This window comes from Embiotoca jacksoni, unplaced genomic scaffold (assembly GCF_022577435.1).
Source record: "Embiotoca jacksoni isolate LCO1_2020_lvr unplaced genomic scaffold, fEmbJac1.0.p SCAF_63, whole genome shotgun sequence".
In the NCBI taxonomy this organism is placed as follows: Eukaryota; Metazoa; Chordata; class Actinopteri; family Embiotocidae; genus Embiotoca; species Embiotoca jacksoni.
In genome coordinates, this window is record NW_027185418.1 from 304,986 (window position 1) to 320,894 (window position 15,909).

General features: G+C 37.8%; 3 protein-coding genes across 4 annotated transcripts; 1 reads left to right on the forward strand and 2 right to left on the reverse strand.

Moving 5' to 3' along the window:
• Positions 1-2,208: 2,208 nt before the first annotated feature.
• Positions 2,209-6,856, reverse strand: LOC138213731 (CD209 antigen-like protein A). Its single transcript, XM_069174983.1, has 6 exons — positions 6,784-6,856; positions 5,914-6,006; positions 5,319-5,540; positions 5,043-5,194; positions 4,787-4,896; positions 2,209-3,974 (listed from the first exon to the last, which is right to left on the reverse strand). The coding sequence occupies exons 1-6, from the start codon at positions 6,854-6,856 to the stop codon at positions 3,848-3,850; spliced, it is 777 nt and encodes a 258-aa protein (XP_069031084.1). The 3' UTR covers positions 2,209-3,847.
• An 823-nt stretch (positions 6,857-7,679) lies between these two features.
• Positions 7,680-11,460, forward strand: LOC138213748 (uncharacterized). The gene is made up of 3 exons (XM_069175000.1): positions 7,680-7,847; positions 8,542-8,874; positions 9,109-11,460. Exons 1-3 carry the CDS (start codon positions 7,778-7,780, stop codon positions 9,111-9,113), a joined length of 408 nt encoding a protein of 135 aa, XP_069031101.1. The 5' UTR covers positions 7,680-7,777; the 3' UTR covers positions 9,114-11,460.
• A 938-nt stretch (positions 11,461-12,398) lies between these two features.
• mettl6 (methyltransferase 6, methylcytidine) lies at positions 12,399-15,907 on the reverse strand. Of its 2 annotated transcripts, none has more exons than XM_069174997.1 (5): positions 15,446-15,907; positions 14,724-14,858; positions 14,225-14,395; positions 13,795-13,936; positions 12,399-13,313 (listed from the first exon to the last, which is right to left on the reverse strand). In XM_069174997.1, the coding sequence occupies exons 1-5, from the start codon at positions 15,755-15,757 to the stop codon at positions 13,159-13,161; spliced, it is 915 nt and encodes a 304-aa protein (XP_069031098.1). In that variant the 5' UTR covers positions 15,758-15,907; the 3' UTR covers positions 12,399-13,158. The 2 variants fall into 2 exon arrangements, with proteins under 2 accessions (XP_069031098.1, XP_069031099.1); XM_069174998.1 differs by lacking the exon at positions 12,399-13,313 and adding an exon at positions 13,348-13,418.
• Between the last annotated feature and the right edge of the window lie 2 nt (positions 15,908-15,909).

Here is a 15,909-nt window from a genome sequence, read left to right on the forward strand (position 1 = left end):
ACCTGAAGTATTTTATTTATTATTCATTGATAATTTGTTAGTTTGTGAGTGAAACAGGAAAAAAAAAAAATAAATAAAAAAAATGACTTACTGAAGATCCCACTGGAAAAATGGCAGCAATGTAGGATTGTATCACTGAATAAAATCTTTTTAATCATGTTTTTGTTAGGCATTTCCAAAACATTCAGAAAATTCCAGCCCTTGTGAACTTGCCAGAACAGGACATTGTCAGCAGATTCCTGATAGCCACTAGAAACATGGAGTGTTTTTTTTTCTTTATCAGTGACACATAAGAAGCTGTTGCCGTCTTGATTCATCTCTCCCCTTCTTCTGTCTGCCCCTTGATTTTTACTCCACATTTTTTACCCGCTTTGTAATGTTGGTGATCTAAGAAATTAAACGTCCCCTCATTGTGAGTAACTCCCGATGAGAGTGTCAGCTAAATGGCTAAACTGTGAATGGTGGACGAGCTGGCAATGTGTTGTGTGCTGTGCGTATCAGCACAGTGCACGCATTCACGGCAGATGAGGAGCAGATTGTATCCGTTTAACTTTGTTTAGGCTTACGCTCCCGAGGCACTCGTTTAAGTGGTTGGGGTAAGAGTGTCAGCTGAATGCCTGGACAGCTGAGATGGAAAGGTGCCAAATGTTATAGTAGAAGGAAAGTTAACCTTAAACCGACGGTGTTGCACAGGAAGCCGACTTTTCTTTCTTCCTCAGTCAATATTTTCTTTCCGTTCTTAGTTAATTTCGTATCAAAGTCAGACCGTGAGGAAATGCTCCAGTTAAAATGGCAAATCCTGAATATTTTTCTCAAGTTCTTGGTGAAAATATTCCCTTTGATATTCGGGTAAAACAACAAATTGAGTATATGGCTGAAATCTAAAATTCACATCTGTCTACAGTATCTAACAATAAAGCAATATTCCACAAAAACAGATTGTCACGATTAACTGATTAGATTAACTGACTTCTTGTTATAAGGACAGTATTTTCTTCCTAATTTACAGTGTTCATTAGGTGAAGGTAAAAGTTACTGAGTGTATTTGGGGATGTTTTTTCAGGTGAAAAAAAAGAAAGTGGATTAACTTGTCACTGAAAATAGTTCCCAACAAGGTTGACTGCTTTTACTTCTTTGAGTACAATTTCTTAGGAAGTAGAGTGGCTGGCTATTTGGAAACTACTAAGCCAAAGTGAGACGATATATTTGCAACCCAATTTATTAATAATTACATCTTCAGCGGGAAGCAATCGGAATTTACAAAACTTGAGACTAACACATATAGTTGGATTTGGTCTGAACAACTCCAGCCTCATCCTTTAAGGTAAGAGGCAGAGTTTGAATGTTTGTTGTTCGACGAGATGTGAATCGCATTGTGTCGTACAGATTGTACACTAATGAGGGTGTGTGCCGCTCAGGATGTTACATGACGGCGTGGAAGCAGAGCGTGGATGTTTCGTGCTGTAATGAGGGAGACCTTGATGCGAGGCTCGGTACCTGACCTGTGTCCCCTTCCCTTCGTCTTCCTGTCTGCGTCCGGACCACAGGATAAGGAACTGGGGCGTGCTGTTCTTTCCAGGGACAGCTCACCAACAGCCACTCAGGACGCAACAATGTCCAGTTACATTTGCATTGCACGTTTTAGTCATCTACCTTCAGGAGCAACTAAGAGCAACAAGTTCAAGTTCAGCACCATTAATAGGAGTTTAAAGGTGCACTCGCTCAAATTTTGGCTTGCAGACTACACATGTCTAAAAGAAGGCCTGAGTTATACAGTGGCAGTATAGAGTATTGTGTTGTTATAGGAGCTTGCCAAAGGGACGAATAGACAAGCTGTTTCAGTTTCTGTGAAATCAATTCAATCCTTTTGTTTTTCGTAATCAGTCTCTGACAAGTCACCCAACTGAAAGGAAGTAAAATACTTAAGTGCAAAGATAACCTTTTCCCTGGAAAAATCAATTTGAAAGACAAGGACATAGAAGTAATGTGATTCTGGGGTGTTTTTACCTGTTTTAGATCATCATCTTTTGAGATATTCTTTATCTGCAACCAAATCACTATTTAGTATAGAATGGAATAGAAAGAATTACATTTGTGGTGTTTGTGTCATCTAAAATATCAGTAAACTGTTTTCATTAAGAATTATTTTCTACAGAGAAAGGACATCAAACAGTTTGCTATAACAACATTTAAATGAAACAATTACAATTGCCATTAAAAAGTTTATTCATCACTCAAAAAAATTTAAGTACAATAAGTTCTGATACCGAATAAACTGAATGTGCTGTTTGATTCAAGCACTGCAACACCTTTTCAAAGATTATAACTTAATATAATCAAATAAATATTTTTTTGGATACAAAACAAGGCTCTGCAGCTGCATCCAAAATGTACCTCAATATAATAACATCCTCTAGTGGGCAGTAGTGCTTATTACAACTAATTATTTGCACAACGTCCTTTACTCTATAAACATTTTAAATTGAAAATCACATCAAGAATTGTTTTTAAAGATTAAAAAAAAGTTGGCAATCCTCGAGTACAAAAGGTCATCAAATTAGGTAAATTATTTATCCAAGACTTTGGTTTAAGCCAAGTACCTGCAAAGGATATGATATGCATAAACATACACATGAATAGGTGATCCATAAGAAGAAGACATTCCCATCTGCCTCAGCTTTACTTTGTGTTTAGTTCTAATATGAGCACGTTAACAATTGTTGCTGTTGAAGTGTTGCTTCAGCAGTACTCCGCAGAGTTGGCTGCTATCAGATTTGTTTTAGATATGTGAATGTACTACAGGTTTTTAGACAAATGGTTACTTCAACATCACTGATTAATAATTTGTGCATGGAAATATTCCCTTAATAACAAACACTCAATGCATATTTTCAACGCCAATACAATTTCTATTATACAACCTTTTCCCATTGACCTGACGTACAGTAGAGGTGAATTACAAAAAGCTGCAGATTCTCCACAAAGGGAAACTGTTTGCGTTCATCAGGTTGGTTATATGAACCAGCAGCATAAGATGTTAGCTGTCACTTACTACATGTCGTCGCACACGGCAACAAGATCCTTTGATAGTAGACTTTTTTTTCTAAAAACAACACCCACTTACATATACACACTCGACTGTCACACTGTTTTACTTCCCTTATGATTTCATGTCCTGTGTTGGCGGTATTTCAACAGTTTCCTCCCTTATTACTGCACTATTCTAATTTCATACTTCTGTTTTTTGCTTTATGAGTTGTGTCTTGTTGTTGTTTTTATTTACCCTGCAAAATCTGTTTATCATATTCAGGTTTATTCTTATATTATGATTTAAAGTACCCTAATCTTGTTTGAGTGGGCAGACATTTCCCAATTTGGGTTATTCTTCTGTATAAAGTCTGAAATAGGCTAAACATGCAAACAAGTTAGGCTGTGAAAAAATATAATACTAATTAATAACTAGTACTACTAATACTAAAATATAAAAGACAGTATCATTCTATCGGTATTTGTTTACTAACCAGAGTCAAAAAGCAACTTGACAGACGGAGGTTTTGTCTGAATGAAACTTTAGCCAACCACCTCATCAATTGCTTGTTTTTTTTCTTTTCATATACAGTCATAGAAAGAACACACCATTAGATTACATCCAACAAGAAAAAAAAATCATAATTAATCAACAATGAATGAAATGTATATATAGGTACGTTAGTTTTAAATACGCGTAACTGTTTAATGACACGAATAAGGAATAAAAGATATATAGAAGGATTATTTCCTTGTTGTGTCACTTGATGTTTAATGATAAATAGTTGTTGTTTGACTGAGGTTTGGTGGAGGTGGTGTATCACTTCAGCTCCTTCTCACACACCCAATAATGTTGTTCGCTGCATTTGGCGCCATTATAGCTCAAAGTGTCAAAAATGCTAGCAATGGCGCAGGATCCAGGTTGTAAGACTGAAGGCATCCATTCCCTGTAACAGTACAACAATTCTTATCCCCAATGTCATCATAAACATTCCACTTAATTTGTATTAATCAGAGTTTCCTTGAATTTGGGTCTTGTAACAAAGCCTCCACCAGCTCATTGTCTTAGTTTTATGGCCTCGAACTACCCGTTTCCAAAAAAGTTGAGACACTGTGTAAAATGTTCCATGAATCCTATATCAGGCAAGAAGCAGACAATGCTTCACTTCTAAAACTCCAGCAACTGGTCTGGTCTCCCCAAATGTTTGCAGAGTGTTGTAAAAACAACACAATAGTGTTGGACATGACCCTGTCCAAATAAACAATAAAATATCTCCGTTTCAACATTTGATAAGTTGTCTTTGGTCTATTTTCAATTAGATGTGGTTTATGTGATTTGCAAATCATTGCATTGTGTTTTGTCATTTGCATTTTACACAGCGTCTCAACTTGTTTGGAAATGGGCTTGTACAGTCGCATGATGCTTGTTTGCAGCTGAAGCAAAGTTTGAACATTAAGAAAGTGGAGCGTTTAGCTGTAAAAGAGCCAGATTGGAGTAAAGCAGTGTTAGAAGAGCGCAAATGTGGGACTCAATTCATTCAGGTGGCCTGAAACACTCAAAGATACTGCTAACATTGTTTCATTTCTGTTGCTGACAGGTTTAAAATCATCCAAAGTAACAAGTGATTTGTTTTTTTTTACCCTGAAACTGATTCATTACTTGATTTGCACAGGAATTATTTTTGCAAAATTATGGCTATTGTGTCATTCATTAATGGATACCTTGATTACACACTGAGAAACATTTAAAAAGTCTTACGGCATCGTGGTTCCGTCCACCCACGTCCACGTCCACATGAGCGCAAACAGCTTAAACTGAGCTCTCAACCCGATCCACACATCAGTATGTCCAAAAATACGGAGAACGTCCTGATGGGAGGAATTTGCGATTTAGATTTGATTTTGGTAGGAATTATGAAAAAATGGCTGATGAGCGGAAGATTTTTACTCGGGTAAGAATTTTTGCAGCAATAACCTGGCTTATACAAACATTCCTAATAGAGAAAGTGTTATACCTTTTCCACTTCATCATTTAAAATCACCAGATGAGCGCCTTTCGACACGCAGTCTTCATTGGCGTTGTTCCAGCTCGTTTCTTCAGTGGAAAGCTGGTAACAGCTGGACATGTACAACCGCCATCCAGGGGAGCAGCTCAGGGGCGTTTGTCCTGCTTGTCAACAGGACAGTTCAGAACAGGAGCGGAAAAACAGACAAAACAAGAATCCCAAGGTGTCAAGCGAGCGCTGAAAAAGCAATAACTGCTAAATATTTTAGAAATATAAAACACTCACCCACTTGAGAAAGCCTTTTGATTTCAGCTTGAAGTTGCACTTCCTGATTTATTTGTTGTCTGAGTAGGTCATTTAATATGTTATTGTCTTCGATCAGGTGGCTGGTACTGGCCTCTAACTCTCTGATTCTGTTTACCAGTCGGTCTCGCTCCAGACGATGAGTGTCAGTAAATGGGATCAGGGTGACAGTGGTAGAGTTGATGTGGTTGTTGCATGACCCAACTAGGAAGGAGAAAAAAAAAAAAAAAAAGTTGCTCCTCTTTTTGTGAGTCAAAACCTCACACAACTTCCTCATAAGAGAAAAATAAGATTCTTGGCATTTTTTTTTTGTTGGCATTCAAATCATGAGGAGGCTGCTGTTTTGAAACATTTTAATATCTTAATACAGCCAAGTTTCACAAAATGTCTGAGGAATAACTCACTGCAAAATTCACTGCTGTGACGAGATGATCCACAGAGAGCACGCTTGAACCATTCAAGTCAGAGTCTAGAAATATTTCTTCTACAAGTCTATTTAGCTTTTCAAATGAAATCTGGATTTTGACTACTCAGTTGCTGTTCTTGTATTTTGTGGAATATGGGAGCTGGTACTCACTTCCTTTTAGGCGCAGAGAAACATTGAGAGCTGACTGTAGCATGCACAGCAGGCCGACACTGACTCCGACCAGGCTGTAGACCTTTGACCTTCCTGCGGGGCACAAACCCACATCACCCACAAAGATTATTACCATATACCTGTATAGGCATTAGCAGCTCAACAGAGAAGCTGTCCTATCTGAGCAAAATGTGACACACTGGATGAAAATGTTGTAACATGCAGTGTTGAAATATGATTTGCAACATAGGGACTCTCCACGGTGTCACCATTTCTAAGAAGGTTCACAAACAGCTCAAACATGTCTCAACAAATGAACCCACATCCCTAATTAAAAAAAATTCCCCTTGGGGATTAATAAAGTAACTATCTAACCTAACCTAACCTAAATAAAAACAATAAAACAACAAATATGAGTAATAACAGCATTCCTTCAGTCATAACTACACTCAATATTAGATTTTATACATACCAATTATGTTTGTTGTGTGGTTTAATTGTATTGCATTATAGTGACAAGTGTTTCTATTATTTTGACCACTCCATTTATATCAATGAGGGTAAGCTAAATGATTGAAACACCTCTCGCTACACTGCACTACAAACTACATCCTCCAAACTGATCACACAGTTTAACAGCTCAAAAACAGTTTCAACAAAATGTCAACATTATAACCTTCTTAAAGGATTTATATGACTGCTGTGTGAGATGGTATTCATTTTCACTATGCATAATAAACTGGCAATTATGAGTATTTTACAGAACGTGTGGATCATTTAATCAACAAAAAAAAAGGTGCAAACTCCTTATAAAACATAACAGAAAAGTCCAAGAAAAACAAACTAAAGAAAAACAAAAAAGTTTCTGACCTGGGCAACAATTTTCTGTCTTCTCTGGATGATCCCTCGCTTCATCAGCAGCTGAATTGACGTAATATTCCATGTCCATTCTTCTTTCCGCGACTCGGATGAACTGTCAGAGACAGGCAGTGTGTTGTCCTATGAAATATTCTGTACTGCCTACTCAGCTGTCTTCAGGTGAGTGGGTGTGTTCATGAAGTCATCGTGGACTGGTGTCCATCGTAACCAATTTCCCAATAACACTTGTGTCACCAGACCACATATAAAAACTATCCAATTTTGGATACACAAGTAAAAGCGTGTTAATACACGTCAGTCACTAAATGTTGCAACTTGCCAAACATATAGACAGAAAACTAAGACCTGTGCCTTATATATCTATTATATAAATGTATATACATCTACTCTCTCACTATCTTTCTCAACCAGTCTCTCTATCTATCTTTCTTTAATTAATATTAATACGGCATTAGGTGATTTTATATATACATAAATTCATCAACCTAAGGGTGACATCATCACTGTAACAACCACGTTTTCTCAAGATATGTGATGTACAAGCTATGTGCCGTTTTCATTTTGTATCTCTAACATTTTAAATCAAACTACAGACACACCGATACATGTAGTCAAACTAAAAATGATTTTTAAGACGATTGCAGCTTAAACGATAACAACAACAAAAAACTGATCAGAGAAATGGAAAGCACTCTCTCTACATGCAACATGAAAATGTTTTGGTGCAACAACAAAAAACACCTCAACAATGGAAACAGTGATCTTGAAAAAGCTGTAAGTGTCTAGTGGTCGGAAGAAATGCAGACCAGGCTGTGCACCTTTAAGCACACGGGTACACATCCTCCACCCACACACCAGCAGACACATTTCCACAGTTCAAAGACAGCGTCTCAGCAAAAGTGAAATCTGAGTCGGCCATTATTAAACCTGCGCTGCAGTCCGTCGTGTTCATCTTTGGTGTATATCCTCCAGCGTGTGTTACAGGATGACTTGGTTTACTGCAGCTACGCTGCTGTTGCTGATGACATTTGGTCTGTTGTCTGCTCAGGATAAAGGTTAGTTCACTATGTTTTTGGATATGTGAGACGTTTTACTCTTTTGTTTTCTTACAACAAGATAGAGGCATAGTCAGAAGAAAGGCAGAGTGTCTTTTTTAGAAACCAGAAGTAATACTTCAGTTGAATTACACAACAATTACACAACAATACTTCAGTTGAATTACACAACTGTAGACCAAAGTATATTATTCAAATATCAGTGAATGTGTCTGTGGCAGTTTTATCTGAAATTTTAAGCTGGTAAAAATCAAACTTGGGGGTGTTTGTAAAACTGTTATTAAAGCGAAACCAAACACAGAGTTTTAAATCTTTACAAAAACAATCCCTCAGGATTAAGTTGATAGTGTGACTTTGTATTTTTTTTTTTTACAACGTATGAACTGTAGTTTACTTGCCATAGAACAGAGTAGAGTAAAGTACATACTGTAATTCATTTTTTTTTTAGATAGAGCCAGGTTATCACCCGCTTGTTTTTTTTTAAGCGATGCTATTCAGCGGCTTGCTGAAGAAGTATATTTCCCAGATGGGTATGAGAGTGGCGTTAGTTTGAAGAGTGTTTCCCAAATTACAAACACTTCCTTTAAGCTATTTAAAATAAATAAAGGACTAAAAAAAAAAAAAAAAAAAAAATGTGTAAACTGACTAATAACTATTTCGTTTGTTCTTTCAAATTGTGTCCTTTGTGTTCTAGATACCTTAGAGGTCCTTTACCCACAGCGTACCATCACCACCGCTCGAGGCTCGTCGGCCAAACTATCCTGCGAGGCGCGCTATGACTTTGTGCAATGTGGCATGGTGGATGTCATTTGGCATAAAAGTGCCAAACCAAATGTGCGGCTGACCGACCCCAGCAAGTACTTCACCACAGTGAACGAGACGGTGTCCAACGGCAACATCAGACGCAGACTGGTCGTGACGGAGGTTCTCAACGTGACGCCAAAAGACGACGGTCGATATCAGTGCGCGGCAGAATGTGAGAATGAAGAGAGCGCGATGGGGCATTTCATCAAGATCGTCGTCAAAGGTATGGTCTTCATCAAAGGAACATTATGGTAACTGAGTGGATTTTTTTTTTAGTTGTTGTTGTTTGTTTTGTTTGTCTCATTTGAACTTCAAGTTGGCGACGACCTTCGGCTCATGGGCGCATACAGCTGTACTTAAAATGGTGTAATTTGTTCCTCAATTTTAATACAGTGGGAAGGAAATGTGTCATTTTACACCGTAGATGTAAAAATAGATTCTCTATGTTCTCTTGCAGATTGATCATCTGACCGAGCTGGCTCTGTTCACAAAGGATGAAGAAAGATGGCTGCCCCAGACTATATTTTCCACAATTATTTTGAGACAAAACTCATATTGGTCCTGTTTTAAGTGAATTGAACAAAGATTATGTTTCAATGGGTTTATTCCATAGCGACATTTTTTTATTTGTCTTTTAATGTTTCATCATCAAGTGTGACTTCTGGATTATAACTAGCCAGATTTTTTTACTGTGGTTTGTATTTGGGTGGTTCATATAATACATATGCAAATTAATTTTGCCATGTACTATGTGTAGTAGGCTGTATGTGGTTTGTGTTGTGAATATTGGTCTTTTGTAAGACATTTGAATAATGAATGTAATATGAAATATGTTGCTTGGCTAGATATATTATTTGCCCGATCAGCCAAAAACAGACACCGCTGTGTTTCAGTGGCTTATTAATTAACACATTTTCTCTCTCTCTCTCTCTTTTTTTTTTTTTTTTTTTTTTTCATAAAGTGCACTATATTACAATACATAGAGGATTTTATTCATATTTTTATTCATAAATTAAGTCAGGAAAGAGACAGATTTGACAAAATAATTTGGGTCTGTGCCCAAAGTCAAAATAATAACATGCAATTTGAAAATGAAATCTTCATGTCACTGGGAAACCAGGCTCTGTACACATTTCTAATGTAAAGGTAGAAAAACAAAGAAAATTAGTGGAGAGAACGAGAGATTATGCAACAAAGATTCAGCGGAACAAATGAAAACCTTGAGTAACGTGCTGGTTTGCCGGCACACATCAGATGATTGTGAGAAGGTGTTAAACTCACAGCAATAAATAACCTGAACTCTTTGGTGATTCATAAAATGTGCAGCCACAATATTGTATTTTTCAACTCGCATTTCCCAATGCCGAAAATCCCCACGAGGCATTGCAGAAAAAAGACCGTACTTTCGATTTTCCCTCGGAAGAAAAAACATGAAAACCAAGATTGGAGTTGAACTGCTTTAATATCCTTCCGGAAGAAACGTTCAAATATGATTCCACTACAGCCTTTTCACCCCATTTATCTATTTTTTTTACTATAATAGTGGAGGGCATTACAAACCAAACCATAGGACAGGAAACTGCAGTAATTAGTGTGCTGCTCTGAAATCATGTTTAAAGTCACGTGTACAGTCTGATTAAAGGATTTTTCTGCGTTAAAGAACAATCAAGCAGTGTATAAAACAGAACTTTGTCTGGTCTTAAAATGAGTTGGCAGTTTGTCACAAAAGTTCAAGGTGCCGGTGAAATAACTCGTGACTACCTTTGGTAAAGACTTTTGATATAAATGGACTTATATTCATGGTCCTCAGAGGATACATTCTAATGACTTTGCTAATACCCTGACTTGTCATTTAGTGCCATTATGAGGTTAGATTTTTTTTAATTATTCAGTAAAAAAAATCTCAACATCTGGATTGGCTCCAATGTCTGTCCATTCATGGTCCTCAGCTGATGTATCATACTGACTACGGTGATACCCTGACTTTTCATTGAGCGCCTCCATGAGCTTGATATTTTTACTTAAGTTAAATATCTCAACTACAATGGAATGTTGTGAAATTTGTTTCAGAAATTCATCATGAAATAATATCTTTGGAGATCTTCTCTTCATTGAGCAACATTATATCAGGAGAAAATTTTAATTGATTATATAATTGAATATATATAGACCAAACAAGGGCAACCAGGGTATTTACACAAAAGCATTTGTCAATGTATTTATTAAATAAAGTAAAAAAATTAAAAAATAAAACAAACTTAAACTTTGACCTTTTCACATATGAATATTGATAATTTTGGGTTTAATATTGCTTTTTTGGTTTTAAACTAGGGCCCTGATAGCTTGCTACTCCTCCATCTAGAAAGCATGAATAAAGTAACCTAATGTTTACAGTATAAAACGGGGCAATTTTTGTATTTAAAAAGCAATTGGTCAAATTGTTACCAAACATCAAATTACATTTCAGTTCCGAGAGGGTCTGTGACCTTTCTACGTTATCTGTAGGAGGAAATAAAAAGGTGATAGAAACAGTTGCTGAACAGGAAGCCACATTCAGAGCCTCTTTTAAGATGCTTCACAGAAACCTACATTGATTCCTCGCGGCGGTCTCATTTATCAGCAGCACGTGAGCCAGGCTACAGAAGCCAAGATGGCTTCCTGCTCATGCTGCTTGTTGGTGATTGCGCTTTGATGGACCTTCTTCTACGTGGTCAAACTTGTATTCTTGTAAAAATCATTTGCTTCACACGGGATCCTCCTACTAGATGATTGTGGCAATATGAAAATAAATTTATGAAATCAAATCAAATCTTTGCATTCATAGTTACTTGAATATCAAAGAAGGAAATGCAACACAAGTTCAGAATGGACATTTGGATCGATGAATACTGCACAACCAGACATATAACATTAAGGCTAAAGGTATAATATAATAGAGATGAGGTCGTATCGTAAAACTGACATTCATATATAAAACAGGATCAATTGTAAACACACAAATAAATGAAATGTTTAAATTCACGAGCTGAATCCTGAAATTACCGATTTATATACAATTCAACAAATTATTTTATTAGAAAACTGTGTTTTGCACTCTAAAAAAAAAGCACACACAAAAAAAATCATGGGTACTTTACTGTTTTGGTATGACCAGGTTTCTGCTATGAGCCTTTTGATTTTCCCACAGACTGACAAGGCAGTTTATTATTAACCATCATGAGTCACAGATAGTGGCAGACTAATAGGAGGAAATTTTGTTCTAATATTGGATTATTATCTGCATTTGTCGTTCACATTGACTCAAGCTTGTATTTATTTTGAAACCAGGGAGTTTCTAGTGAATCACACCAATGTTGACATTTCAGTCTTTCTACATTGTAACTGGATACCGGCGCCCTCTTCTGGACGACTTGTGTAATGTCAGACGATGAATCGTCGAGGCATCGTTTCATTGTCATCTACAATCAGTATAGATTAACGTCCCTAGATCAATAATTTTTTTAAGCCAAGTCTAATCAAAATGTGGTCTCACTAAATTGTCTTGTTTTTGTTTTGGATCATACTGAAGTGTGACATTTTGATATTGCACAATGTGGGTGCTTCCTGGTAACCTTAACGGTAAAGAAACATACCATGAAAGAACAATGTCATTGGCTGTTATATGCTATTCCCTTCTATATCCCATGTTTATCTTCTTTCTCCATTCAATAACACCTCTCATTTATATTTTAAAGACATGTTAACACATTGAATGTTAAGACACTTGAAAAAGATGAGTTTATTCTTAAAATGTCAGGATGTGGATGTATGATCTTCCACTGAGGTTCACAGCATAGAAAAACTGCACCGTAATCAGGATGTGACAGCGTGAGCCACCTTTCCTAATGTAGGTGAACGTGCGTGTTCTTCAGTGTAGATGTTTAAAAAAAAGAAAAAAGAAAGATAAAAAACATTTAAAAGGAATTTAAACTAAGTTAAATTCTTAAAATCATCACGCGGCCAATATCAGAGAGAATAAGGGGGAAGTGAAACATTTGCTGTATCATAATTCAAATACCTGTTTGTTCAGGGAAGAAATCAAGTACAGAGGCTCACAAAGAATTAAAAAAATGTCTCTGGATGATAATACCAGCTGATCAAACTTTGACAAAGGCTCCGAGATGGGAGTAGAAACTGTTCAATATGTATACAGCTCTGGGCTTGGTTGAACAACCATTCACCTCTTGAGATTTTTTTGTCCATCGCGCTTCTCATATCTCCACCTAAAAGATTCTGAGTGAGAGCAAATCTCTTGAACTGCTGGCCAAAGGGAGCAACTCCAATGTGTCAGTGAGCTTTCCTCACAGGCAAAACACAATTATTAATCTTACCCACCTGTATGTCCCTCATGGTCTGAAGGATTCAGAACCTGGAGCCCCAAGTCCTCTTCCGGTGACCTTTAGGCTACCGATTTCTCCAAAGTATAGAATTTCTTTGAGATTTGTGAGTCAACACACAGAAGGCCACATCAGGAGGTCTGTGATTGGCCAGGCTTGATGAATTTGCTCTGCAGGAACACCCTGGAAACACAGACTCCCTCCTTCTTGTTGACCGTCTCTCTCAGGACGTAGTCGTTCATAACAGAGCGGAAGCCCGTCTGCTCAAACAGCTCAGCAAGGAGTTCTGAAAGAGGAGAGAAATATGAATAAAGACTTCACACACACTGGAAAAATTGGATGTCTGACACCTTTTACAGAACTTCATAGTGTACTTCCAATGTGGTAGTTTCTGTTAAAAAAAAAAAAAAAAACCGTTGAGTATTTCCAGATAAAAGCTGTTTTTAATTACATAAAAACAACAATCTATTAGAACTAACTTACTCCAAACTGGAAGCTTGATACTGATACTGAAGCTGACCAACAAATATCAAAAAAACTAGATGGGTTACTGCGGTGGAAATAAACATTGAGGAGACTGGAGAACAGTGGAAGTGGATGCTCAACAAAATAAAAGCATACTCTATCTATGTACTTTATCTATACTATCTATCAAATTACATAAAGAATAATTCTATCTGCCTTTAGTATGAACCTGTCTAACTACTCAAGACTCTTTTCCATGACACAAACAGACATAAAATTGACTCTTAAAGTAAATTACTGACCTTTAGAGAAGAAGTAGGATCTGGTTCCGTCTTGGCGGACGTAGAAGTTCTCCCCCAGCTTGCTGCCGGATTTAAATCGGAGCATGGCGTGGTCGTACAAGCCGTAGTCCCTGAACAGGACGATGCCTCCAGGCTTCAGTACCTTTAAGTCACATAACACTATTTCAATCAGTTTGTACAATGGACAGTCACCGCCAGACACGTGCTTGTAAGTTACCACCTCAAACTCCGACAGCCACAATAATTAAGCTCTTTCAATCAATCTTTTTACCCTTTGTCTGTAAAGACACTCGAACGTGGGTATAAGAGACATACAGGTGGGAGGATGTGTGTCGTTTTTGTAGGAAACAACTCCCAAACCCATCAAGAAAAATTAAACTTTCCGAGCTGGCGGGATTCACCCGACGCCGTCTCGTTTCTGCTCTCTCACCCTGCCGATGTTCTCCAAAACCAGCTTCATCTTGTCGGGATGGACGGCCGACAGGACGAAGATGAGAGTGACGACGTCCACGCCGCCTTCTGGCACATTTGCCATCAGATCGTCTTTAGTTAAGTCACACTGGAAGGCACGGCAGCGCTCGGAGCAGTACAGAGGGTTTTGCTGTAAACAGAGAGAGGATGAAGTCATTTTTATTAACATCTTTAAAAGGGCTCTTGTTGACTTTGATTTTCATTACAGATAAAAGCTTTTCAGAAATGCCTTATATTTTCCTTTTACTACTTTAGGAAGCTGTCCTGTACAACTGCAGTCTAATGCTTTTATGAGCAACTGGACAGGTTTGTAAATATCTGGAGCTTAAGCAACCAGCAGGAGAATACAGCGTTTGAATTAGTTAGTACTCCGTGTAAAATGCCTGGTTCTGTTGCCCCTAAAAATTAAAAAAAAAAAAAAAATACTTCACAGGTACATTGATGGATAGGCATCTTACTTTAACAAATTCAACAGCACGCGGCGAGAAGTCACAGGCGTAAACGAAGATGTTCAGGTCATCCTCCAGCAGAGGGAAGATGCAGTTACCCACGCCGCAGCCAGCCTCCAGCAGCACCAGCCTCTGGGACTCAAACTACAAATCAGGCAGGACAAAGACAAAAAGGTAAGAGATGGCAACAAATATCAGCTCATCGCTGTCTGTCGGCGTAGCTTCAAATGATGCGCAGGAACTTTGACAATTCACTTTGAAACTCATTTACCGGAAACTTGAAAGTTGTGCATCTTTTGTAAATAAATCACTGCTTATTCCCACAGCTTCCTTAAAAAAAAAAAAAAAAAAAATGCACGGTGGTAGGTGTAAATTAGAAATGTAAGTAACTACACAGTTAATTTATGGACTATTGACAATGAATTGAATTTGACATGTTGTAAAAATGTCTCAATTCATGACCTACCGACCCTTGAAGCCTCATTACAGGGAGATATTTTAGAGTTCAGCAGGATGTCTGACCTACACATGAGAAACGGTACATTTTGGTGGCTATCTAACACGCAACTAAGAGCATGGCAGCACAAATGAGAGAAAAACCGATGAAAGAAAAAAAAATAGGTTTAATAGGGCACAAATAAGTAAAAAAAACAACTGGTTTCCTCTGATGTAAAATGCCTTTGTGGTGCACATTATAGTAAAACAACATCATATCCCGGTGCCCTCCTCACCTCTCGGCGGGCTTTGAGCTCTTCAAATTCTCTGGTGGTCCAGTGTCGGTCCTTGAAGAAATTCGTCGTGTTTCTTTTGTAAAACAAGTCCCAGTTTTTCTGAGCTTCTTTCTCCAACTTCATTTGTCTGAAGCCGGACACCGGCGCCCTCTCACCGCCGAGCCTGTCCGACTCCTCCCGGGTTAAAACTCTGGCAGAGGGGGTTTTAGTTTCTCCGGCGACCCGTGAACACATCTGATCTTTCGACTCCACTTCTTCGGGATGTGTGGTATTAATATCGCCACTTAAGTTTTCATTTTTCCACAGTGCCATGCTGCCGTTGAAAAAGCCCCCGGTGTTTTTTGTTTTTTTTCTTTTCTCCGTCCTCTGCGTTTACAGCCGTTGATTTACGAGATAACTAAACCTGGCAACACTTTTTTTTTTACGTATTCGTCGTCCATCGTGTGCCTCAATTAAATACGTCC